Raw genomic sequence first — 26,709 nt, forward strand, 5'->3', positions numbered from 1 at the left:
GTCTGTATTTTTCATGGGTGTGTGTGTTCTTTCAGAAACTCCTCCTGTGAAAGACAGCATTCCATCTTTCTGCAGCAATTCTCTGACCCTTGCTTGCATAACACAGATAGCTGCATTGGCACAGACCATCCCAGAGAATGCTAGCTCTCAGTTTAATGGCATAAAAAACAGGACAGGAGTTTTCCCATATCTCTTTCAGATTCATCTTGTTTACTTAAAAATAATGAGCAAGAGTACTGGGATATCAAACACCAGACACCTTTTCTCTGCCAGATACACAAAACATGATGCTGCAAAGGCTGGGCATGCAGTACTTCAGCCCTTTTCCTTAGTTTGGACTAGCACTGACATACAGAAGCACCTGAATGGCTGCTGAAAACTCTAAGAGGAAAATCAGTTCTAATTTCTGGCTTTAATATACACTTGAAGGGATGTGAGACAACTGTTCCTTCCTCCCATAACTCCTGCACTGTCGTGAGAGAGTGTGGCACCCCTGCCTTCTGCTAGGTGGAATGACTGTCCTGCTTAGCGTGCACTGAAACAATACATGCCTGTATTGAGAAAGCTAGGCTGCTGCTTCTTCTGCCCCTGAGATGTATCAGACACCTCGGCCACAAAAAAGCTGTGCTTCTGCACCATATTCACATAAAGTAGACAACAGTGGAGCTAAAACTCTGGGGCAAGTGACTACCAGCTATTTAGCCCTAAGGCAAAGAAGTTACAAAGTCACCAAGACAGAGTAAAATATTAAGAAAAAGTAGAGAGGGAGCTGTCCTGAGACATGGATCTTGAAGCTTAGCAGGTAAGTTATGGTATGCAGCTGGCACATTCCCAAACACGTATCAAGCACAGAGCTGCATGTCCCACTGTTAAATGATCATGGAATACTTATCCCCAGACAAGGAGGCCTGCACGTCCCTCAGCAGCAACTCCTGCTGGCTACTTGAACCCTGTGATGATGGGCTCCCAAAGTAGTACTGCAAAGCTCTCTGTAACTCAAAGTTTGGAATGAAAAGCACCTCAGAAGAAAAGAAAACCTCCAGGGTTCTCCCAAATTCAGTGTATCTGAGAGATCAAAGCAACTGTTTGGTATATTGTTCAGCCAGACTGCATGGTCTCAAAAGTCAAAGAAAACACTTTCCAGAAACACAAACAAGTGAGAAGACCCTATCACAGAATCCATCAAGACTGCAAAAATAGCTAGCAGAAAATTCAGCATGGCTACAGCACAATGCTGTCTAACATCTAGAAATTATATTTCTGCTCCTTTTGAGTCAGGGCCAATTTTGGCCCAAAGTTCTAGTTGAATTCAGTGATTTCTTCCAGTCAAGAGCTTTAGGCTATTCAAGACAGTTACTATACCTCTTCCTTGGTTCCACTTCTAGTGGTGATCCACTTCTAGTGGTTGGTCACAGTCCACCCTAGTTTGTGGTGGCACTCAAGCAAGCAGAGCAGCCTTGTGTCTCCCCTGAGCAGCAGGCAGAGGTCTGAGGTGGTGTCACCCACTGTGGCTCCCCACTGAGGCCTGCCTTGCTGCAAGCAGCTCCTTCTCAGTCTGGTTTGTTATGATTAAAAATGCACATCACCCAGCGAGGCCTTGGAGTGGAACTCAGCTGGAAATTGGATCATTAATATTCCTTCTCATGCCCATTGCCACAATTTCTTACCTCTCCACAAGCAATTGCTAACAATGCAACAATTGAGGGTCTCAGGCTAAAAGTGAAGTCAAGACTAAAATGCCCATTGCTACTCCAATTCATCAACCTTTGTCCATTCCCTGGCATCCCATCAAACTTAGGCCAATGTGCTGCATGTCAGCTGTCTTTCAACCCTCTGAACTGCCTTTCCCCAGTTTATCTTCCAAAAGCTCTTAAGATCCATATCATCTTAAACATCAGAAACGGGATTCAAGATTATCCTCATTCTCAAGCAGATGGAAACACAAGGAAAGGAAACAATTAATTCAAAGAATCTATCCACTCCTGTTTTTAATACTTGGTCACCACATTTTCCACACAGTTAAAGTACTCTAAATGGGTTGGAGAGATAAATGTAAAGCAAGGGTAGGACATACCACATGATGGAGAATCCCACAAATGTACAAAGGGGGATATTTTCTCATCTAGCAGAGTTATCTACAGGAGCTCATATCAATCCTATGTGCTGCCACTGCTGCAACTTATTAACTGGGCAAACTAGGAGATGTGCAAACCCCCCACCACTGCTAAAATGATCCTTTGAGAAAAAGGATCCAGAAGCATAGAAATGGCACAGGACACAAAGCAAATGATTGAAATCCCCCATAAGTCTCATTGGATGCACTCCTTGGCCTATTTGAACATACCTTCCTGTATGGTGTTTACATTAGACAGCAAAAAGCACAACACAATCAGGACTACAGCACTGATCATGGAAAAATAAAAATGAATAGGCATGTTTTCTCTTGGGACATTAGCATCATCTCTGTGGACAGTGGTACCAGGCAGAGGAAGTTTGTTCTTGCTGAAATTCCTTCGGCTGTGTGCTGCACAGTGTGCAAGAGGTTGAACATCTGCTTGAGAAGTGGAGAAACCTGCAGGCCAGCACCTAGCATAAGGCAGCTGGGAAAACATCACTGCTCACTAGAGTCTGGACAATACCACCTATAAATTCTGCTCCAAATAGCTGTTAGTTCTCCATCACCTTACTCAACTACCTCAAAAATATCTCCTCCCTGTAAACATTTTGCATCTTAAGTGGATAAACATTTTGGGACTCAAAGGATCTGTTACATATCACTGAAATGCCCCTCAGGCTGAGGACTTGCTTCATGTCCCTCTTCACAACACAAATACAATACTAATACCTCCAGAATTAAGTGTTCACTAATTATCGCAAGGGCATGATTTAATTTTAAACTGCTTCTGCCACACAAAAATTTGCATATTTGGCACTTGCATTTTGATGTCACTGTTTCTTTAGTTATATTTTATGTCAGAAATAATAATTTTCAATGAACAAACTCTGACAGTAAAACACATAGCTTCATTACCAGAAACTTCAGTGCAGAAACATGAATTGTGACCATCTCAGAGTGATGGGCTTCATGAATGTACACAGCAGTATTGGCTCAAAGAATTCAGAGAAGGAGCTGTCCCATCAGTGAGATGGAATAAACAAAACCCTGACACACCAATTTGAGATAAGCACCAAGAAATAAAGGAAGAACCAGAGGATCTGAAATTATATGACTGGTCTTACCTATTTATAATATGTACACTTTTCAAAACCAAAATCCTAATAAATTTACTGTGCCACACCACACACATTTCCTTTCAAGGAGGAGGAAGAAGCCACCACCACTGCCTGTTCTCTGTGGCAGCTCAGTCAGTTGCTGGCACCTCAGCTTAGCCCTCTGTTCACAGGGGCAGAGTCTTGATGGCTCCTGAAAGCCAACAGAGCTCCAGCAAACACAAATCTGCAGCCCACAGAAAGAGAGGCAAGTCTTACATCCATTAAATATATTTGAAAGAAACAACAGATAAGAACAAAGCTCTGCTATAGGATTTGTCAGCCCTGGACTCCTTTGAAGATATACAACATGCAATATCCACACAAGGATCAGTGACTTCCTGTGAATCCCTGAAAGCCACAAACTGTGGGTAGCTCAGTCATTTAGCCTTCTATCAATGCTTAAGTGTCAGCTTTTCCTACCTGAACTGAGAGGCAGCGCCTGAGTTTTCCTAATCCTCCAAGCCCCAGCCTCCCCAGCATTCTTGAGGCCAACTTACATGCCATTCTAGACATCCATCTCTGTGACCATGACAAGGGCAGAGCAGAGGGTGCTCGTGGCAGTCTTGCTCAGGGAGCGCTGGCTACCATGCCACAAATTAATTTAACCCTCAATTTATTTAAGGGGGGAGTTAGGCAGAAAAATATTGAAAGGTTTCTTCTTTCCTGACAATTTTTCCCATCTTCTACCTCAGTTCTGGCTGGATTCCCCCTTCCCCCTGTCCTCAGCTAGCACTGCCAGGCTCAGTCCTCCTCACCCTAGCCCCCCCTCCCCAAGGACAAGCAAAGTTATTACAATAATGAATTAGCCAGGCTGCTTACTGCTGCCAGTGGCGAAGGCAATTATCCCACTCCACGTCCCCAGCCACCACTCAGCTCCCTCATAAAGAGAGGCTTTTGGGGCCGCTTTGTGCTTTGATTGGAAATGAAGAGATTGCTAATTAGGGAACCCCTGCTGGGATCGGGCTGGCAGGAACAATGGTGAAACGGACGGAGCACACGTCCATTTACAGAGGGGGGGAGAAGAGAGAAATGTGAGCCCCTCTGTAATGTAGTGCATCCTCTACTCACACCATAAACAACAGGGCAGACAATTTTATAGAGATTTTCACCTTTTAAAGTATGCTAATTTGTTTATAGAAAGCAATAATTTGGTGTGTGTTTGCATAGGTCAAAGCCTGTAGTTTTGTGTACAGTATGCACTGACGCATGCGTGCATGTGTGCATGCGTACGCTCTTGAAGAAAACGCCTCTGGAAACAGCTGTGGGTATCTACACAGCTGACCATGTCTTTCTTGCTATTCTCTGGGAAGCAGGCATCAATCCTGCATTAACAGGGACAGATGCTTAGAAAAGCCTGTTGATGAGTATTAACATGGAATTTTAATGCCTGATTCACAAATCACCAAAGTTGAAAATGACTTACTGAATTAGTCAGTTCACCTGAGACTTGCCCAGGAACCACTTCCACTGCTTTGCCCAAGAGCTTTAAATGACAAGTGGACCTCCAGGAGGAGAAAATTTCACCATTGACACAATACTTTCTTATACTCATCCTGAAATTTCTTCTTAATTCAATTGCTCTAAATACCCATGGAGGGTCACAGGAGCTAAATTCACTTTTCTCATCTGACAAACTGTGCACCAAATAATTAGAAAAGACCTTCCTCACAGTGCACAAGCACACCTTGATGACTTCACAAAACTGCACCAATAGCCCTCATACACAAAGCATGCTGTGGTGTTGGGGTCTAGTGACTTTTAACTCTTGTCAAAGAAAAAAAATTCTCCCCCAGCATTTCAACATGCAAATCTCACCATTTATAAAATACAACCTGACAACAAAAGCAAATGTCTCACCTTTTTGTGCAAAGCTGATAGAAAGCAGTTGGAACCTATCGTGCATTACTTGGTTAACTAAGTAATTGCATCAGGGGAACATACAAATACCACGTTAAAACTGAAAATACAGTTTTCAACCATATATTTGACTTGCCATGCAAAAAATTTGTATACTGTTGATAAATGCAATGTATACACTATACACTAAGTGATTTATGTAAACTAAAACAAATTTCAAATTTGAAGATTCAATTTACATTTCAGAATTCCCTTGAAGATACTGAAGCATTTTGAATATACAAGTGTAATATTCCCTGAAAACATTTTCAGTAAAGCACAAGTCTTAACAGAAAGTGATTACTAAAGGCAGAAACACAGCTGAACTGAAAATGACTTTTAAATTCACAGACTATTTGTCCCCGCTGTTTGCTCACCTCTAGTGTTTATATCCTTTCAAACAGTTGTAGGTAGTTTTCACGTTCCCTTCTTAGTCATCACTTAGCCAGGCTTCACATATTTAGTTCTTTTGATCTTCCCTCATAAAAACAATCCCTCCAGCTCTGTTATAATTTTTTTTGTTCTTCCCTTACTACCTTCCAAGTTTCCTCTGCATTTTTTTGCTGCTAGTGCCCAGAGCTGAACATCTCAGCAGAACACGCCCTCACTGCTTGCTGGTGTCCTGCCTGCACACAGCGCAGTCCAGCCTCGCTCAAAGGCCAATGCCCGCAGCCTGCCCACTCTGCTCCCTGGCCTGTCATGCTACACTGCAACACAGATGAGGCTGGTCTGTCACTAGCATCCCCCAGACTCTCTCACTCACTTTTCACCAGTGTTCCACTTACCTGATGGGAGTATTTCCCCTCGCGTAGGTATGCAGTTGGAAAGTAAAGCCCTGTGCTAAAACCATGCTTAAGGTTGTTTTAGGTTGCTGAAAACCCTGTAGTTACCTACTGCATGCATAAAACCTGACCACTTAAAAGCAAGGAAACATCCACCTTGTGACACCAGAAGCCAACTAGTAATGTGGTGTACAGTGGCAGAGCTCATTTGCTTTCACTGCAGCTGTACCAGTTTACACCAGCTGAGAAGCTATTTCCATAAGTCTTGCATTGCCCATATCACAAACAATCACAGTCAGAGAAAGTACAAAGAAGGGTATATTTCACTGCAGCAGCTGTTACTCTGATGTATGAAGCCTCTTTACCTTGATTTCACAATCTAAGCTTTTACATGGTAGGGATACAGCTATACTGAATGTACAAGCAATTCAATATTCCTACCAATTGGTGCAGGAATTCTTTAGTAAAGCACTTACCATTGCACTCTTGATAATCAAATTCTTATTTAACAGAAAAGGAATAAAACTCATGGTAAAATTATGGATGGACAGGCCACCTGTATTTGAGACTGATGAATAGGCCTCATTACTACATCCATTCACAGGGTCTGATTTTGACTAGCCTAAATATCCTAGCAAAGGGGAATGAAAGAAAGTGGCCTTCTCATGGCATTATAGCAGGCAGGGCAGGGGGACATGTTGGAAGAAATAATCAAATGTTCTAAAATCCTGAAAGACAGAAGAAAGCCCATTCTGTCTTAGACTGATTCTATTATGCCCTTAGTAACACACTACTGGTTCTGTCCTCATGTACAACTCACTCTCTTTCAAAGCCCAACTTCCTTGAAGTAACTGTATTCTTAATATTCATTCCTATGTAAAGCTAGGAAATATGAACATAAAAGCACCCAAACCAGGATTTCTTCCCCAAATTCTTCCTGAAGCAACATAACCACATTTTGCCACATAGAATATGGACAAACCCCAAAGGCTTTGGAGTGTATTGGATTTCTTTCTCTAGTGGATTTAAGTGTAAGATTTTGTATTTTAAATTACCAACAAATCACATCCCTTCCTGCTCTCTGCAGAAGTGTAGATTTTCCCTTAATTTGACACAAATATGTGCTACATTCACAGAGCATAAAACTATATTGTTCCTGCCTATTTGTTTCCTTTAGGAGTTTAACTTTTACAAGTTCAATTGTAGAAAAATGAAGTCCCTCCACTAAAGCTCTTTAATGCATCTCTGTTGCAGAAAGCAGAGATCTTGCCATCCTTCTCAACTGAGCCACATTTGTCCTGCCTACCTCCTTTGTGTTAGCACATGTGTTTGTACAGCTCGGACTCAGGAGCTGGTCTGGGTTAAAAATTCCAAAAGGTTGGCTTAATTCAAACTGACCACATGCAGGATTATTGGCAGTCCAGCTGAACACAAATACCTGTACATGGCACATGACATGCAGCAGTTGGGAAAGTTGTGAAACCATTAGTGATGTCAAAGGTTTTTTAAAAGCATTCATATATGGGGTATCTTTCTTGGAAAATGTCCCCATTTGTGTAGATAAATGATGACATGGTTGAGACAGAATGAGATTGAAAGACATAAGTTACTGAACTGAGAAGCATGGTGCTGTCATCTAATACCTGCTGAAACAAAACCTACCCAATGACAGATCTGAGAAGCATAATAAATTTAATTCCAAGAATAGGCTAAGGGTTGACCTGATCTAATTGTAAGTGGGGGGAAAATTAATCATAGAAAGTTCTTTAATCTAGCTTTAAAAGAATATAAGACAAGATTATTCTTGGTATCTGAAACTAGACAAATTTCACTTAGCTGTAAAGACATTTTTAAACAGCCAGAACCAGCCACCTCACTTGTCATGAGGCATGCTGGTTATTCTATCACAATGTCTCTAAATCAAGGTTGTATGTCTCTCTAGAAGATGTTGTTGTTGAGAAACTGCCCAGACAAGTGCAGGAGTTGCTAGGTGGATTTTAGATTTTAATGCAGTTAGGCCTAAAGCATGAGTGGCATAGGTCTGCCTTAAAAATCTTTTGAGAGTCCTCGTGGTTCTCTAAGAGTTGCAGAAAACAAGACAAGCGTTCCAAGACAGCTTCTGCTTCGCCTAAGCTGTTCACTAAGTGTTTGAGCTGTTTGTCCAGTACTTGTTTGTTCCCAATAAGCAAGTCATACATGGCTTTCACAAGGCAATTTCTTATACATTACAGTAACCCTGCTATGAAAAAATACACATTTTTGCCAGAGTACATATGCTTTATCTACCAGAAAGTATAAAGCATATACAAAGAATGTGTAAAGGCTAAAGGCAAATGTTGTGTAGTGCACAAATCTTAAACAGGAAAAGTGGCCAGTTAAATTTGTCCATGTCTTAAATTCAATAATCTTTGGGTTGGTTAGAAGTGAAGAAAATGAGATTTAATTTTTTTAAAATCTGCTTTACTGTTTTGAAATTTAGTTCAAGCTTCACAGAGCAAGTTGCCAATGAGGAAAAAATACTATAAATTCATCACATCATGGTTACAAAAGGGTGAAGAGATCTGGTTGTCAATCAGTCAAGCCCAATACATTTACCTTGTATCAAGGTTTGCTTACACTACTACAGTACTCATTTTCAGTGTGGGTGCATTGAAGTCAAGCTGAGAAATCTGCTGTAACACAAGCTCACAAACAAGAGAGGAAAAACTGTTGTTCCAGTTTCTCACATATTCTGGCTAACTAAACATGTCTCTAGTTTTAACAGATAGAACAAATCCATCATTTCATTCAGACTCTTTCATAGTATTGGGGGAAACACTGTTCTATTCTTCTCCATTACATGTTCATTTAGTACTTTATTGCCTACTGAAGGCTTCTCAAAGGCACACAGTGCTGTTCTCCAGCTCCCTCTGATTTATGTCATTGCAGGTTGTGTTCAAAAACTGATCACCTGTTCCCTCTGCAACATCTCTCAAAAATCAACCTTGCTTTCCTACTACAACTGACTGTCCCTTGGCTCTCAGCAAGAAAAAGCTATATTGTCTTTTCTCTAAAGGGATCACACCAGCCTTCCCATCTTTCTGGATGTAGGAGCAAAAATCCTTGATGATACAGTTAATTTTTAGGAAGCCCAAGTCATACTTAATAATCTGAAAAGCTACACTAGCACAGCTTGGGGGAAGACGAGACAGCAACCATCAAAGTAATTTGTGGTCTCAGTTTCAAGTACCTGACTGAAGAAGCAATTCCTGAATCCTGGCAGATGCAGACTTCCCCTGTAGAGCTCCAGTGATGCACCCATTTGGGCTGCAGCAAGGCTGGCCCAGACCACACATGCAGGGCTTGCCAGGTGGTAGCCTTTTGAGAAGGTCCTTGTCCAGGCTTGGGACAGAATGTCCACACAAAGAGCTGCTACCTTTCACTGATCTTGAACACAGGATTAAAACAGAGAAAGGAGTCACTAAACTCAAAGAGTAAAACATTCTAATAGAACCACAATGAAGATTATACAGCAGTTCCAGAGACTGATGCAAGGTTGTAACAGGGGGCAAAAAACCAACCCTATAGAGTCCACTGGAGGCAAAAAGCATTTAGAGAAAGGACTTAAAGCCAGAAAGTATCAGAGTGTAAACAGTGAGGAAGGAACTGGGAAACATGAGAGAACAAGGGAGAAAAAAAATTAGAAAATTGTTTCAACTGTATAACCATTTTCTATTGTAGTAGAAGGAATTTACCTGTGCAACTGTCATCCCAGAAGTGAAAGAAAGTAAATCAAAGAGAAGAAAAAGAATGGAATAACCCAAGAAGCTTTTCCACCTCTGACTGTTGTGATCTCACAACCTGGAGTATTTGGTAACTTAGGAGATTTGTAGCTACTATCACAAAACACACACAGAAAACAGAGGACCAACATCTCCCCACCAAATGAGTGGTATGGTATGGTATGGTAAGAAACAGTTTTCCATGCTTGGAGGAGGTTTTAGGCTTCCCCTTTAAGGGACATTTAAGTACGGGACTATTTTTTCTTCCCTAATGATAGGAGAAGGAAGTGAAGGAGGTCAGAGTCCTATAGATCTCTGTGCACTCCCTATGGTCTAGTTTAGGAGACTTAAAAGGATTCAGATTAACTGGGGTGGCTTTGTTGATTACACACAGAGAGGAAAATGACCCCATGTGGTAAGTGTTTCCAGGACAGCTGCTCCGTTGGTGAAACACTGCTGCATTCCAGAAATAAACTCCTACAGTCAAATTAGCAGCTCGAGTCCTCTCCACAGAAATGTGCCTTTACTAAAGTTGCAGCGTTTCCCAGATGAATGGGAAACCAGCAGCATAAATTCCTGCTTAGCTCCGCTTTTAAATAGAAAATGATACAAAAAGATGTTTGTACAATATCAAATCATTCTTCATAGTCACATAATTGCCCCACATTATTGATGAGCTCAAAAAAAAAAAAAAAGAAGTTTGGAATATTTCTGGGTGGGTTGAAGAGCTAAACCTAGCATGGTTCCCCAGCACTTCAGGCCCATCACAAGTTTTCCAGGTCTGAGGGCTTATCAAGACTTCAATGTGAAAGATTTTGGGTTGATTCCCATGCACATCAGTACCTAGCAGTGCAAAGTACTGAAATTTGCAAAAGATTACAATCTACATGTGAAGCAGGATGGGAAGCACTGCTGTCCCTTGCCTGGCCTCCTCTAGCTCCCAAAAAGTAATGCACAGCTGTCCTCTCATCACAGAGGTGAATTCTGGCCCATGAAAGTAAATGTGCTCAGAAGCCTGAAGTAATTTCACATCTTACTGAAAACATACAGCAGCAAAATTACATGAGACTACATGAGCTTCCAAGCTTACACAGGTTTACAATTACAAGTTTACAGATGGAAGCTTTGGTAAAGGCCCAAGAAATCCTGGGGGGAAAAAAAAAAGCCAAAACACTAAACCACAGTTTTCAGCAAATAAGAGGGCACATCTTCAGTACTCTGGGCTCACAGGATAGATGTTGTACAAGAAGCATGCTCCACCATATAAACACTGAGTGCAAGATGTTTGTGGTCCTTCCTCTTTCTCATACTGTACTCTCATCTTAAAAGCAAAATATCTTCTTCTCCAATTTCCTCCTCTGTCAGGTAAAACCTGGGAAGGTGTTCCCATGTGCTGCACTGCAGAAAGAAGGTATAGAGGGTATATCACTCCCTCTCACTCACAGATGGGAAAGTGGAAGCCAGAAGCTATTGACAAAGTTACAAGGAACAAGTACCAGCAAGACAAGGGCCCTGCTGGCTGTTCTAAGGTAGTGACCATTTACTTCAAGAAACCTTTGCCAGCTGATGATACAGCAATGCAAAGCTCCTCTGCCTCAACACGCCGCCAAACCAAAAGCCATCAGGTGACTAAACCTTCTGCAGGGCTCAGCATTACAGAGCAAACGATGTGATACATGGAAACAAACTCCCAGCTGCTGCATAATGTGGCCTTGAGCATAAATAACTGAAAGGGTCCTCCAACCCACTGCCTCTTTCCCTTTGGGCCTAACTTCTGCCCTGAAAATGCTACCTCAAGAACCATGCAGTGAGTGGGAAGGAACACAGTACCATACAGAAAGGGTAAAGTCAGGAAGAATAGTTTCTGCTTAGCTCAGTCTTGCTCCATGGCTGCAATCTTCTCTTCACTGCCACTTTTAAATTGGTATAGCTTTTCTATCCTAGGGACTTGAGCAGCTTTAGAAACACTACCTACAGCAGGAGAAAAACATTCAGGGTAAGCAAGATTGGATATCCCAAAATGTAGATTCTACATATCTGTAACAGAGTTATCATGTAAACAACTAACTGCAAAAAGTGACAACACGGAATCAGTTGCAAGAAAAGTTATTAGCAGAGCTACACCAGGTGAAGTTAAGATGTCACTTTGTCCCATATTCTACCTCTGATATCAAATACTAACATGTGCTCAGGGAAAGACTATAAGAAAGGAGAGTTTTCCCCTGTTTTGTTGGACCTTTTCAGACCTCATAACCAGTATGTTGGCAGCCTGTGGCTTAGGTAGGTCTCTCCAGACCATAACATGTACTTGCCCCTGTTGAGTCCATATGTCCAAATGCCTTTATGGGCATATATTTTTGAATCCATCCATAACTTTGTCACTGAATGACACAGAAAAAAACCCAAGGCTAATTTTATGTAATTTTATTTTCTAACTTTGTTTTATTTAAAGCACTTCTTTATAAAGAGAAAGATGACTCCCTCATTGAAAAAATAAGGAAAAGACATGTATGTAAAGATACTGAGAACATGTAGCAGAGCTCTCTTCTCAGCTAAGAAAGTGGAAGTGCTAATTTTGCAAAACAAAGAATTAGACAAGTATTACACAGGAAAATACAGGCCTATGCTCTTTTTGGTATCTTTTTGTTAAGTCTGTATCAAGCAAAGTCACCTGTACTCCCAAGAGGCCACACTTTCAGCAATATATTACCACAAATTCCTGTCTCCATTGCCCTCATCTTTCCTTTAGCCACAGGACTTCCTGACTGACTCTACCCCTAGTAGTCTCTTGTTTTGAATCAAATTGGAAGCTCTTTCAGACAGAAGCTGTCTCATGGCTAAATGCAGCAGCCCCAGCTGTAGGGAATGTGTCATGATGCAAACAACAAGAGCGAAACAGAAGCAACATCCAAAGCTGCCAGTAGAACTCGTCACTATAGTCTGAGAGCTAGTTGAGAAGTAGAACAGTCACAGCATGAGATTTATTAAGTAGATAATAGTTTTACATTACATAACATATGATGTTGCATACTATATTAAATTCATTATTTTGAGCCTTGAATGTTCAGCTACTGATCAAGTCCCAAAAGAAACATAATTATATATTCTATTATGCATTGGTGGTTATTAATATCATATCTTTTTTTTTAAAGAATATAGCTGGCATTACTTTTTAGTTGTTCCCTGAAATCTTGTGGCATAGACACTTTTCTTCTTAAAAAAAAACCTGCAATTTTTCTCATCATCTTGTTTCACATAGTTGAGACGTAAAGTCAAACATCAAGTGCTGCAATGAAGTTGTTGGCAACATCAAAGAGGATGAAGTATAGGAATTATATGTAGGGTAATTAATTGGCTCTATTTTATTTGCATATCTCTATATATAAGCTGGCCTGACTCAACAAAGAAGTGTTTCACAATAGCCTTTTGGCTTTGTGCAAGGTTTTGCAATGCGCTCCAAGTGGCCCCAAGATTTCTTGGTCTTCTGACCTTGCTATGGGAAGCTGCAGAGACCTGCCTGAGATTCCTCAAAACACAGCACACCCAAAAAAGAGAAATGGTGCAAAGCCTGTTGAAGTACAAAGCAGAGACAAAAGGATATAGGGAGCATCATGAGCAATCTGCTCATTTATTTGTACAGGCAAGAGTCCAAAACTTGTAGTTACCAGCAGTGGTCCAGCTAACAGTGTGAGCCAGCCCAGTTCATCAACTGTTTGCAACCGATGCCTCAGGGGCAACAGTGCAAGGGCTTCCCCAGCCCACTCTGCTACTGGACAGCTGAGAGCCCAGACACAGTCAGGGCCCCCACTTCTCGCAGGCCCATGGCTGTAGAAGCACCCAACAGATACTCAGAGCTGGCATTCTGCAGTGCTGCGCTCCTTGAACAAGTTTTGTGCACACACAGGGGTGGTGTAGCTGAGTAGCTGAAAGCACTGCTCCTCCAGCAGCCCCTGCAGCAGGTGGGTGTTTCTCCTTCTGCCACCCTAAGGCCAGAAAAAATACCTGACTTCTCTGGGCATGTTTGGTGCTTCAGTGCAAAGAAGGTGGGATGTTTCATCATCCACTTCCCATCAGGCCACACAAGTGGGCTGGCTCCCGGCTAGGAGGTGGCATTGGGATCACAGCATAAAAAGCATTTGGACCACCCTGGTTCAACAAGTTGGTCAAGCAAGACCACCTGAGTGGTGACTGCAAGTTGACCAGAGAGGTGAAGGGAAGGAAAGGGGTGGGAGAGATGGATATCCTGTGACACGACAGCCTGAAACATGGTAGAATCACACAACAATTGGTTTGGAAAGGACCTGAAAGACCATCTAGTCCTACCAATGCTTTAGAGCAAGACACTGCCAGCAAAGACTCAGCATGGCATTTAACTAGCTACCATTTGCAGCCAATCTCCATTAAGCACTATAAAATACAAACATGTTTTGAGCTACCTCTGCTCACCCACCTCTCCCTGGAAGCAGACGGACAAGTGGCAAACTCAACATGTCTGGCATGGGTTTTTTCTGGAATGAGTTAGCAACAGTGCAGCTCTTCCTTTGCACTATCCTAGGTAAACAGAGGTTGTTGCTGGTACAAAGTGCCTCAAAGTGGCAGGAACAGCATTATCACTTCAGTGCTGTTTCCTGAAGGATCAATAAGCCAAGACAATCAATTCTTCTGGCTAGTCCTTATTCCCCAGGAGAAGCTGTGACTCTCATCCCCCATCATTTAACTCTTCACAAACATAGCAGCAGCCCCATTAATTCTGTCCTCCTTAAACACACATTTCCCAAACTCATGTGCCAGGAGAGATTACAAAGCTAGAACTGCTGTATCCAGGTCAACATGGTATTACCAAGAGGTATGGCCCATCACTTCAGCACAGTAGTAACATGTCTATAAATACTTGGAGCACATGAAGGCATCATCACAACGGATTTCTTTGTACAGGACAGAGAGCCCAAAGAAACTGTAGCTCTCTATCCCCAACTACTTCTCTGTGCAGGGAGTGTAAGGCAGAGCACCAGCTGACATTCACTCATGCCATACTGCATAGGCAGTAGATGGCATGTACAGTCATTACAGAGAGTCACAAGAGCAGAGCCTATTTAGAGCCACACAAAAGTGAGGTTCAATCCTATGTAGCAAAAAAAGTAAGAAGGATGGGAAGAAAGGTCAGGAAAAACGGAAGAATCTTGTGATTATCTGCAATGTGAAAAAGAGAATAGAGATTATGGGGGGCAAAACAGGACCATACTCAAAGCCTGCGGTAACACAAAGCATTTTGCTGGGATCATGCAATTTTTCACAGAGAATCAAGAATGGGGAAGCAGGAACCCAGTTAAGAGATGGGCAAAAGACATCTCATCAGTGAAAAAGCTCACCTTAACTGAACAGGGAGCCTGTTAGAGCTCGAATGGAAGAACAGCAGTGATACAAACAGCTTGGTCTAAAGACTGGCATGAGCATGCTTAAAGCTGTACACAGCAGTTTCCACCTAAAAAGCAGTGGGAATTAAGATAGGCTCCTTGAATTTCTTTCTGAGCGTTAGAGAGGATGCTGATGCAAGTAATCTCTTCCTAGCCAAAGCTGCACTCAGAAAATCCTTGTCTCCCTCTCCCATGCAAAGATAGCATTCACCAATATTTATAACTTGAGCATTACCACACTCTCAGTGCTACAGACTGTAGATAAAAAAAAAAAAGTATCACTGAGAAAATCCTACTCACATGAGCTCTTCACCAATCTACTTGAGTTGACATCCCCAGCAGGGAAAGGCTGGAACCCCCTGTACCAGGCCATGGGGACCTGATCCAACAGGAAAGAATTTCTGATTTAAAGGGAAGAAGTAGAAAAATCTGCCAGTGACAATAACTGCAATTTTAAAAAGTCCAAGAAGCCTGTGGGGGAAAAAGAAAAAAAAAGCCTAAGGATTAATAAAAAAGCACACAAAAAGAAAGGAAAGCCTAGTGACAGACATACCCTCTTCTCACCTGGAAAGTTACCCTCTAGGTCCTGTGAGCTTTAGGGGGATGTGAATTAAATGTCTGGTTTAGTACATGGCTACCAGTTGTTTGTTCAGGCCTACTACAAAGAAGTGATCACAGAAGACTGGGGGAAGAACTTGTGGAGTACATTTCCTGCTGATCCAGCAAACACAATTACGCAGAAAAAGAGAATCCATTCTGAGAGCAGCGTGAAACTCTTGTGAGCAGGATCATTCGCATCTCACATGGTTGAGGCAAAGGAAAGGGCAGCAACTCCTTAATGAATAAAAATAGCCACTTATGCTTCCTTCTCATATATGCTGGGTATATGCTCTCCAGTATCCAAACAGCAAGATTTAGTTGCAAGATTCATCCCTCCAAAAAAAAGTAATTTCACCTAAAGTTGCAGCACTTTTTCTAGAGATTTTCAAGAGTGCTTTGAAGCTACTTTAAAACTGTTGTTACTTTGAAGCCATAATGTCAACTAAACTATATGTTTTATTTAGACCTGCAGTATTTCCTTCCTTGACATTCTATACTACTATATTTTTTTAAGTAGTTGTAGCATGCAAGAGCACAGTAGCTTTCTCGGGAAAGTTGAAGAACACTTTTCAGTTTCCCGGTTGTTCATAAAATGTATATATGCCAGGCAAAGCCTCGAAATGCAGCCACCTTCAAGGTAAACAGAAGCAAGTCATTCATAAGATTCAGCACAGCACTGGAAAGGACAAAAAGAGAAGGAAGTGTATTTTGCCTGAAAGGTCAGCAGGGAAAATATAAGTATAAACTGGCCACAGCAGAATAGTGCAGGAGAGGAAAGGTTGAGGCAAAAAGAAAAGAAACTGTAACAGGAAAGGGAAGGCAGGAAAAAAAAGTTACACTTTTTCAGCTCAGCCACAGAAAGCTTTTGTTTCAAAGTGATCTGCCATATATTCCAATGATTAGAGGGAAAGAACACAATTAATATGTATTTCAAATGCATTTAATAAAGTACACTCTAGCTGATGGTGCTCTCCTCAGCAGGTCCAGGCACAGAGCACAAAGAGAAAGGGGCCTCAGGCATTCTCATCAGGTCGCAGTTTTAAATAATTTTAAAACTAGGGCAAGATGCCAAATCTTACCTCAAGGTGCTACATCCAGATAGACATGTCAGCAAAAATGCCAAGTTTGGTGCATACAGGATGACCATTGATACACATGGCTCCAGACGAAACAGTGACTTACTTTTTTAGCCAGGATTTACCACTTTTGGGCAATAAACCTGGAGCCTCATCTCAGCAAGGGTCACTAAAACTAAACTCAGACCTAGTGTATAGGACAGCACCACTGAATGTTACACAAGAAGTAAATTAGTCTTCAATTTCCTAGTTATGCCAAAATCAGAAAACCTTATTGGTGGCTAGTACAAAATGTATTAAAAAACCTGCAACCAAACAAACCAAAACCCCTACCAAACAACAAGAACAATAAAGTGAAGGGGGGCAACTCGTGTTCCCAGAACAAACCCTGTTGTTTTCAACTGTGCACCTATGTCAGTGATTCACAGTTTTTCCCATGGGCAAATCAGCCATGTGGGATTTATATAGAATTGTTCTTTGCAGATCTTGGAGTTATTTTGATGGCAGTCACATATCATTTTACAAACAGGGAAACTGAGGAACACAGAGATATGACTTGGCCATGTGTCAGAAAACAACAGGTTTCTATGCTCATTCCTTTCCAAGACCTCTTTTCAGAAGAGAGGCAGGATCATGGCACAGTCTTGATTTTGTGCAGTTCACCTGCTGCAGACAAATTTTCTGAGTCCTGGCTGGGAGCAGAAAAGCTTACTGCTGGCTAGTTCACAACACACCAGTCCTTGGCAGCACAGAGGTCCTGGGCTTGCTGCAGGCAGACAGGCAGGCCTGCTCTTTTGCTGCAACAGAAGGCACTACTCAAGCTGCCCACGCATGTGTGATGAACTCATCACAAAAGCCATCAGGCATTAATTTGGTCAATCATTCCTGTCACAGCAAATACAGTTCTTCAACTGGACTATTTGATACAACACTCCAGCTAAACTGAAGGACAGAAAAAATGCCTCAAAAGGTACCAGTCTACAGAGCAGAAATAGGACAATTTTGAAATTGACCCATCCATGCTTTCTTTTTATTTTTCTTTTTTAAAGAAAAGGTGATTCAAGAGTTAAGTAGAAACAAAAATAAAAAGCATTAGAAAATTAAATTGTGTCTTCCAGGCATTAATAATAAAAAGGCGACCCACCCTCCAATCCTTCTCATTTGGAGGAGTATTTATTTGGAGTTTCTGTTAGGCGGCTGCATGCACTGCGTGCATCCTGCTTCACTGAAGAAGAGCCTTTTTGAAGCATCACTTGACTTTGTTTTAAATATCTTGCTACAGTTTCCATTTTAGCTCGTGAGATGATTATTTTCTCTCAAACTGAAGTTATACAGCAGTTGAAAATGCTGATGGCTTAACTGGTTTCCTTTTTTTTTTCCCTCTCCACAGCAGCCCTGAGGGGTTTTAACTCTTTCTTGCAGCACTGAAATCCTGCTTTTGGAGTTCAATGTTTAACTCTCGCTGGGAGACTCATAAATATTCGGAGTCACTCTCTCCCTCTCTGTTTGATTAGGAAATGAGCCTTTAACTCAATGTAATCCCCAAGCCATTAACAAAAAAGCCCTCAACAGCTCCACTATTAGAATTTCACTCCTAGCCCACAGAGGATTGAATTAGATTAACATAACTACCCGCAATCTGAGTTTATTTTCTGTGCCAGATAGAAATGTGTCTTCAGGAAAGGAAAAGAAGAGAGCTGGAGAGCAAGCACAGCATAATGAAATGTAAAAATAGATGAGAAATAGATGGACAGATGTACAGGTAAAGCGATAAAAAAAGTAAGAGAGGGAGAAAGCCACACAGTCTTTAATAACTGGCTGCTGGCTTTGGGGGTTTTATAGAGAAGGCCCTCAAAACACAGAATTGTTTCAGGAAGAGTATTTTTATTCTGCTTGTGTTTACTTCATATTCTCAGGGATTTACAGGGAGGCACCTGAGCATGCTGTACTCCAGACACCTGTGCAGCAGATTTGGCACAGGTTTTATTTATAATTCCCAAGAGATGTCATACTCAGCTATGAAAGGAGAGGCGTGGAAAGAGAATCTGCATGTCAATCATTACTTTGTAGTCAAAAAAACAAATAAACTGGGATAAAACAAAAGATGTTTGTTGGGTTTTTTAAGGAATGAAAAAAAAAATCATGCAATAGCATATGTACAGTAAGACAACCCAGAGGTTGATAGGTGCTTAGTCCACAAAATGTGAATCATTAGTGAAGCAGAAACTAAACGACAAACCCTTTTTGCTACATAATGCATTGGTCTTCCCTTTAACCACAGGTAACTCTTTCCCTCCAAATAAAAGCAGCCCTATGAAGCATCGATCATTATCCCAAAGGACAGTAGGTGCTTGGTTATTTTTTTTCCAAAGCAGTAATAACAAGATATGGCAGGTAACAGGGCAAAATACTCACATGTGTTTGAAAGACAAGAACAAAGTCCAGCAATTATGTGGACACAACTATAGAATAGCCCAAATAAATTCTTAAGACTGAACCTTTTATAGCTTTATACTTGGAAAACTTTGATTTCTCAGATTTCTGTGAAAATCTATGGTAAATGATGGGGGATGGGGGGGGGGTTTGCAGTAATTTCCAAGCGTAGTCATGTTAATATTGGTTTTGTGTAGGGAAGAAAATAATTCAATTTTTTTTTCAGCAATGTCTCTTGGTTTTTAATTCTTAGTGGGACCTCAGACCAGCTATGTGATAGATTCTTTGCTGGTTACAAAGTCAGCAATTTTTGTCCTTTAATGCTTTTCTGAAAAATCTGGTTCTTTTATTACAAAATAACATTGTATTATTACAGAGAAGCAATAAATGTAATATCATGGCAAAACAAACAGAAAAGGACTTAAATAATTTAAATATGTTCATTTTTAAGTAAAGCAAAAAGCTTTAATAATCAAAATGAAGCTTCATATGATGACAACGATCAGAGTTTTATTTGTGAGAAAATGGGTTCATAGCAGGCAATGTGTTGTAATGATCTTTTGGGGCATTACTTGGGCATACTAATTCACCTGGTTTATCCATATCCTCCTGAAAGCCTTCCTTATATCAGAATTCTAGCTGAATGATGGAGTATTCACATAGATGGATAAAAACTTAGAAAGCATTAATATGTAGTCAATATTTTTTTATTCCTAGTACTTAAGCTAAATGCTCTAAGTATTATAAAATGTACACTGAAGAAATACAAAATAAAGAACTAAAGAAGAAGCCTATTTGTCACCCTTCTACAGCCAATCCAAGAAATTAATCTATCAAGTATTCCCCAAAATCTGATGTTTTAACTGTGAAGCAGCTCTGGTTTTATTATTCTGTTTCTATTATACATTTTTTTGCTCCAAATTATTTTAAGTTTAGCTTCATTTTATTTGTTGCTACCTTCAAAAATAGTATATTTCGGGAGTAAAAAAGTTTTCTAGAACATATATATGTAGTGAGAAATTTATGCTAAAAACTTGACATACCAAAATTAAAATTGTAATATTAAGGTTTTGAGGGCTAGACAGAGCAAGGTTATTTTCCTATGCTTAGAAATAAATATTAACCCTACATTTTGTAAAAAGACATGACACAAACCTCTGAAGCAAAAATATGAAACAAGAAAAACCTCTTATATTTTGACAAAAAATATTATACTAAAAGCTATTAACAAAAAAACAGAGTCATTATTTTTCTCCCTCTCTTCATATTTCTACTAAAAGCTATTAATTAAAAAAAAAATCTGACTAATGATTGTTCTCCCTGTCTTAAAATTTCTGTTAAATAAAATACTCCAAAAATATATAATTGTTCAAACATTTTACATCTTGGCTGCTTTAAAGCAAACACCTCGTTGGTGATTAGAGAGTAAGTTCCTTCTTTGATTATCACTGTGCCAACTTTGCAAAGACTTGCACCCCTCTTTTGTCATTGAAGATTCTTCAGTTGCTTTGGGACTTTTAAAATTAAAGAAACATCAACTGCTTATTGCTAAATACCTTCAGTAAAAGCAAAATTTCATTGCATGTGTCTGATAAGAAAAGATTTGATATGCAGCTGGGGGGTATTGGGTTTTAGGTTTTTTAAAAGAGGAAAGGTTGTCACTTGGTTCTTTTAAGACAGGACTGCTAAAGTTCCCAGGTTTGCCTTTACCAGCATGGGATAAATAGCACCTGTCCTTGGTAAGCCCTTAAGCAGAGTTACGTTATACATTGACCTTTTTGGAATGCCAGCAAACCTGACTGTTTCTGTTCCCAAAACAAAACTGTTCCACTCAAACTTTCATTTACTTATTTCCAGAGGAAAAAGCCACGCTCAAATAGTGAAACTGCCTGATTTCTACAAAGTTCTGAACCAACTCCTCTCCTTGTGGGTCGCACTGACCTTCCTTTGACAGAGTGAAAATAAAAAAAATATTACCTTTAACTGTATCGAGATGCTGCCATAATTTTTAGACCAGATAAAAGGATTTGTGCAGAGCAATGCTTGTATTAAAAAAAAAAAAAAGAAATTAAACAAAACACAAGCCCATAAACGCAATAAAAGATAGAAGTTCACTACTTACATGCTGCAGGCTGAGAGATGAGGCTCGAGGCTGGAGTAGAATTTCCCTTGCCCTCAGGTGTTTCTAATTGCTGATTAAATATCTTTTGGTTCTGCCTGCACCAGCCGACAGTCCCCTCTGCGTCTCTGCCTCTCTTTGTGACTAGGACACAGTACTCCGAGTCCCAACCTATAAATAGATCCCAGCTCTGTGATTGATATAACAGGCAGCTGACAAAAAAAAAAAAAAAAAAAAAAAAAAAAAAAAAAAAAAAAAGAAAGAAATAACCAGGTCTTAAGCAAGGCAGCAAAAGCTGGGCTTTTAACTCTGCACTGTGCCCAGGGAGGAGTCCCCCACAGTCACCCGTGGGCATCAGAAAGAGAAAGTGCAAGGCAATTACTTTCCCAGCAGCATTACAGCAACTTGAGGCATGTAAAGTGAATGAACAAAATTCACTGCACAAAGAAGGAGAGGCAAAACACAACTAGCAGACTGCATCCAACTCTTTTGCAATTTAACAAAAATAAATTCCATCTTCAAAACAAGCTGGGAATTCTGACAAAATGAGAGAAGAGTTCAGAGCTGAGTTCTGTGGGTTGGTCCAGACATGCTTGTATTTCTGCTGCAGAATAAACCAGTGGGTAGGTTGGCAATTTAACAGCTCAGCAGTCTACTTAGGGTCTCTGCCCACAAACACTATTTGATGAGGCTGTTCCTGCAAACAAAACTGAGGGCAGTGATGGTACCTCCCTATTGACTCAGCAGAAGTTACTTAGCTCTCAAGGACCTGAACCCTCTTTTCTGCTTAAGTCCTTGGCTGCCAGGAGAAAGTGATGAGTTACAGACATCAACAAAGCTCTTACAGAGGCTGAGCTGGGAGCCCACCATCCAGAGAGTGACTTGAGAGAGCACATCACAAATGCTGGTCTGGTCCTTTTTACCTGACACAGGGGGAATGGTCCTGGATTTTCCCATTTAGTCCCTACAGTTTCTTCTGTTACAGCCACAGTCAGGCAAGGCCAGTGACATTTCCAGCAGGCAGCTCTTTCTCCAAGCCTTCACCAGCTCCTAGGTATTCATGATCTCCAGTAGAGACTTAGTGACTAGGAAACTTCATAGCAAATGGGATCAAAGGCAAGGCAGCTAATGAGGAAGACCAGTGGAAGAGTGGGGAAGAAGAGGGAGAATAGTAGGCAGGGAGAGGCAAAACAGATTTCATGACACTACTGTCTTTGGCTACATGTCCTACAATCAACCCTAGCGCCACGCTCACCTCTGCCGGAAAAAGTACTAGTGCCGACAGGGCACCAGACCCACCAGCCTTCTTTTCAACAAATTGCAAGGCTTGCTTGAGCTGAGATAGTAAATAAATGCTAAACTCAAAGAGCAGGATAAAATCCTCAGGCACCAAGCCCGTGCTGAACTCCATGGTTCTTTGGCTCAGTGGCTAGCAGTACCTGAACTGTTTAAGCTAGTTTAGGCATGTCTACACCACACTGCCGCTGCTGCTGTTACTGAGTAAAGAAAGTTAGTCCAACAAGAGCAGCTATCCCAAATCAAGGCAAGGACCCACCAGGTCAGAGCCAAGGTCTCATTAAATTTAAGGTATTGATTATATAGGAAGATAGGAAGATACAGTAATTTCCTCTCTTTTGGCCAAATCCTACTGCATGCTTAATTCACCTCATGTCGGTGTCCTTTGTGTCTAAACTGGTAGGATTTAGTCAAGGAGTTTTACAAAAAAACCCACTGTGTTCACTGGAGAGGGGTCTGATGAAGCACTGGGCAAAGACTCATGATGATTAGCCATTTTCCTCAGCTGAGCTACTGTCCTGTGTGAAGTCTGGCTTGTCACTTTGGCACAGCTGCATATCCCTCAGCTCTAAAAAACCAGAGATAACAATGCTTAACACAGTGCTTTAAAGCACTTTGATATCTACAGATGAAGACCTACAAATGAAAAGGGGGAAAATAGTATCTGACAGGCTGAGCTCCAGCATGGAAACACACCCTCAACTGCCTGCTGGATTCTGGTCCTTCACCTAGTTGAATCAGATCTCAGATGAAAAATTACCTGATAAACAATGAAAAATTTTATTTTTGTCCTCTCATTTGGGCTGGCTAGTACAAGATATTTTGGGCTTTAATACTGAGAGCTGTAAGACCTTTTACACTACCCATTGCCATTAGAAGGAATTTTAGACACTCGGTACACAGAATAATCAGGCTGTGGCATGGCAGATGAAGGTCCCAAAACCTAAATCCAAAAGTCACTTTTGAAAAACTCAGCTATAACTGTCAGACTGATCGTTGCTGTTGCATATTGCTGACATCTAAAGTTCTTCAAATACTACTCTGTCAAGCTTTGTGTTGAATGGAAAAGCATCATGCCTGCCCCCTTACATTGTCATGGGCTAAACTGATGGTCTGGTGGGAATACCCATGGTGTAGTCTGAACCACAAGAACTTTTTAGGTACATGTCAAGCAGGTAGCCAGGAAGTTCTGTTCAGTAATTAGGTCCATGTCCAGTGTTATCTCTAGCATCCCATACCTACAGAGCAGAAGTCCTGGGCCTAGACTAGTACCCCATTCTTCCACTTTCTGCTTGAAGGGTGAAGGGAGGAGGTCTTGACAGCATGCCACAGTTAAGTAGCATGAATGAACTTTGAATGGAGTCAGAATTCCTCCACCCTTCCTCTCTGCCTTTAGACAGCAGGATGTATGACTTTAATTGCACCCCAGTGGGGTACCTAGCAATCCAGAGAAGATCTGCTTCGGATAAAACTTCAAACACAACTTCCCCACCCCCACTGCCAGCACCCTGGTGCATAAACAGCACTTAATTCCAGACTCAGGGCAAGGCACAGAAAGAATCCAAGAGTGAGGCCATAAGACTGAATGCCCACTCAAAACACTGCACAAAGAAAGCCAGAAGATTTCAAAAACAGATACATTAAAAAGCAAAAGGAATTACAAAGATGAACATTAGTGACTTGTAGACTCTAGAAAGGCTCACCTCTTTCCTTGAGTTACAAGGTATTCTTGAGGTACCTTTTACCCATTGTAAAGTGCAAGTGCAGTATTTTCTACTTGTTGCTTGGGAAGATTTTTTAAAAATGCTTCTTGCTAGGGCCACTTTGATCATGCACCTGTATTTCAGTCTCAGATCCTCAATACTACATTGTACGTAAAATTTCAGTGCTTGTTTTCCTTCAGACACAGAGTTTGAGTCTTGCACATATAAATCTCGGCAGAATTTCCTCAGCTGCATTCAAGTTATTATAGAAGAATGCAAAATATACTTTCCTTTTAAAGACAAAAACAAACAAAAATTCACAGATACTTTTCTTTTAGATAGGGCCAAATTAAAAGCAGTTGAAGCTTGAAAATACTGGTCCAATCCATGTAATCTTCTCGTTGCCTCCACCTGTACATTGAACTATACAAACTATACAGATAATCTTTGTCCCTTCTTCTGAGTGCCTCAAATGGTGCAAATCTGATTTACATGTTGTAAGTTTAGAACTCAGAGTCATTGCTGCTTTTGTATCAGGAAATGCAGGTATGAATACAAGTATTAAAAGACAAACTGAAAGTCAGATTTGCAGTTTCCAAGGCTAGCCACAAACTATGAAGAATAATTATAACACACAATAAAGTTTCTTCATCAGAGTCATGTTACTTTGAAAGAGCCTCACAAACCCAAAATTTGTAAACAGCTGCGTTAGTGCCCTGCTGGATTTAGTGAGGTGTGAATTGCACAGATTTCAAACAGGGACTACTTAACACCAAAAATATGTTCTAAATTTTTTTTTGTTTATTTTAGTTTTTTGTTGGTTTGTTGTTTTTTTTTTTTTTGGTGGGGCTTTTTTTTAGGTTTTTTGTTTGTTTGTTTTTTGTTTTGGGGTTTTTTTTTGGGGGGGGGTTGATTTTTTTTTTTTTAATGTAAAGGAAATTAATGTAAGAAAACCCAAACTAACAAACCTGTTCCAAGACTGAAAATTACAAGACAAGAATAAAAGATAAAAGAATGAAAAAGTTTTAATAACAACTCTCTTCTGTATGCTTGGCACATACAGTATGACTCTTATATCTAATAGGAAGTTACATATACTACACATTTTGATACAAAATAGTCTGGAAACCAGCAATTGCTCAAGAGGGAAATGCTGATATTATTGCAAGATTAGTGTTTTTTTAATTCCTTATTTAATTTTAATGCCATAAACTTCATAATGTTTCAATATTCTTCTTCTGTGCAACCAACAGCCATAGCAGGGCATTTTTCTTGCACACATTGAACACAAAGTTCGTATGCTTGCATACAGTTTTTTCATGCACCCTCCAGTATGGTTCATGCCATGTTGCCATGTCAAGTCTCTGTCATCAGCAGGGAAAGTCATACTGTTCTAATACTTTTGTAAACTTTTCTTCTTCTTTAGTTCCTATATATATAGTTATTTTTTAGGAATGTAAAAATGACTAAGATTTTAACGCAAGCCTCCTACCAGATTAACCATTCCAGCTAAAGATGTTAACACTGTCCAGCTGCTGGCCAGCTGGAGATTAGGATTCTAGCAGTTCTTTGGCAGAAGGGAGTATGCAAACTTTCTGAATAGACACAAGTAAAGCATGTCAGGCTAGGACTAGGGAATTTTCCTGGATTAGGCAGCACCCAAATCTATTCTTTCATTTTCGGACCTGTGGGCAGAGAAAAGTCTTCACCTGGCACAGCTATTTGTAGAATTAGACTATGGAGAGGCACCACCTGTGGCTGCTCCAGCAGAGGTTATGCCATTGGCTTGAGGAAGAGCAAGTGCAAGCACAAAAGAATGCTCCTCTCCCTCATTCTTCTGAGTCCACCAGTAATAACAATGCACTAATGAAAACTAGCTTGGCCTGAGCAACAAAACACACACCAGAGTGTGTTCACAAACTATCCAGAGCAAGCATTCAGTTCTACATGCACACACAGAAATAAAATCTGTAAGGCTTTAACTAAAGCCTGCAAGCACCAGGACAATCATATGCTGCACTACATTTAAGTACACAGCCTTTGTCAGAGTATCACACACACCATGACAATACAGTTACGTCTACCCTTTGCTTGCTTAGATCCATTCTAAGCTTTCACTCCTACTACACAGTCTTTGCCCAAAAGGGCTTCTTTGTTCACACCCATGAAAAAATAATAATAATAATAGTAAAAACCAGAATAAGAATTCTTGGAGGTACTCCTGCCTAAATTATGCAACCACAGTATTCACTCACTGGAAACCACCACCATCCTCTTCCAGCACAGGCTGCAATGCATTCCTCCAGCACTGGGCTGTCCCTTGCATCATTTGGGGCAAGAACCTTCTGCACTTTTT

The 26,709-nt window shown here is 40.7% G+C and overlaps 1 protein-coding gene across 2 annotated transcripts in view; it reads right to left on the minus strand.

The window, feature by feature from the left end:
* ESRRB (estrogen related receptor beta) overlaps positions 1-26,709 on the minus strand; it is a 132,012-nt gene that overhangs the window by 101,857 nt on the left and 3,446 nt on the right. The window contains exons 1-2 of one of the 2 annotated variants that reach the window (XM_064423785.1): positions 22,278-24,116; positions 21,358-21,525 (exon numbers count right to left, since the gene is read on the minus strand). In XM_064423785.1, coding sequence (XP_064279855.1) covers positions 21,358-21,525; positions 22,278-22,311 — 202 coding nt within the window. In that variant the 5' untranslated portion in view covers positions 22,312-24,116. Of the gene's footprint in view, positions 1-21,357; positions 21,526-22,277; positions 24,117-26,709 lie in introns of those variants that run through there. The other variant, XM_064423781.1, reaches the window with a different exon arrangement.

Source organism: Passer domesticus, chromosome 6 (genome assembly GCF_036417665.1).
Source record: "Passer domesticus isolate bPasDom1 chromosome 6, bPasDom1.hap1, whole genome shotgun sequence".
Taxonomy (NCBI): Eukaryota; Metazoa; Chordata; class Aves; order Passeriformes; family Passeridae; genus Passer; species Passer domesticus.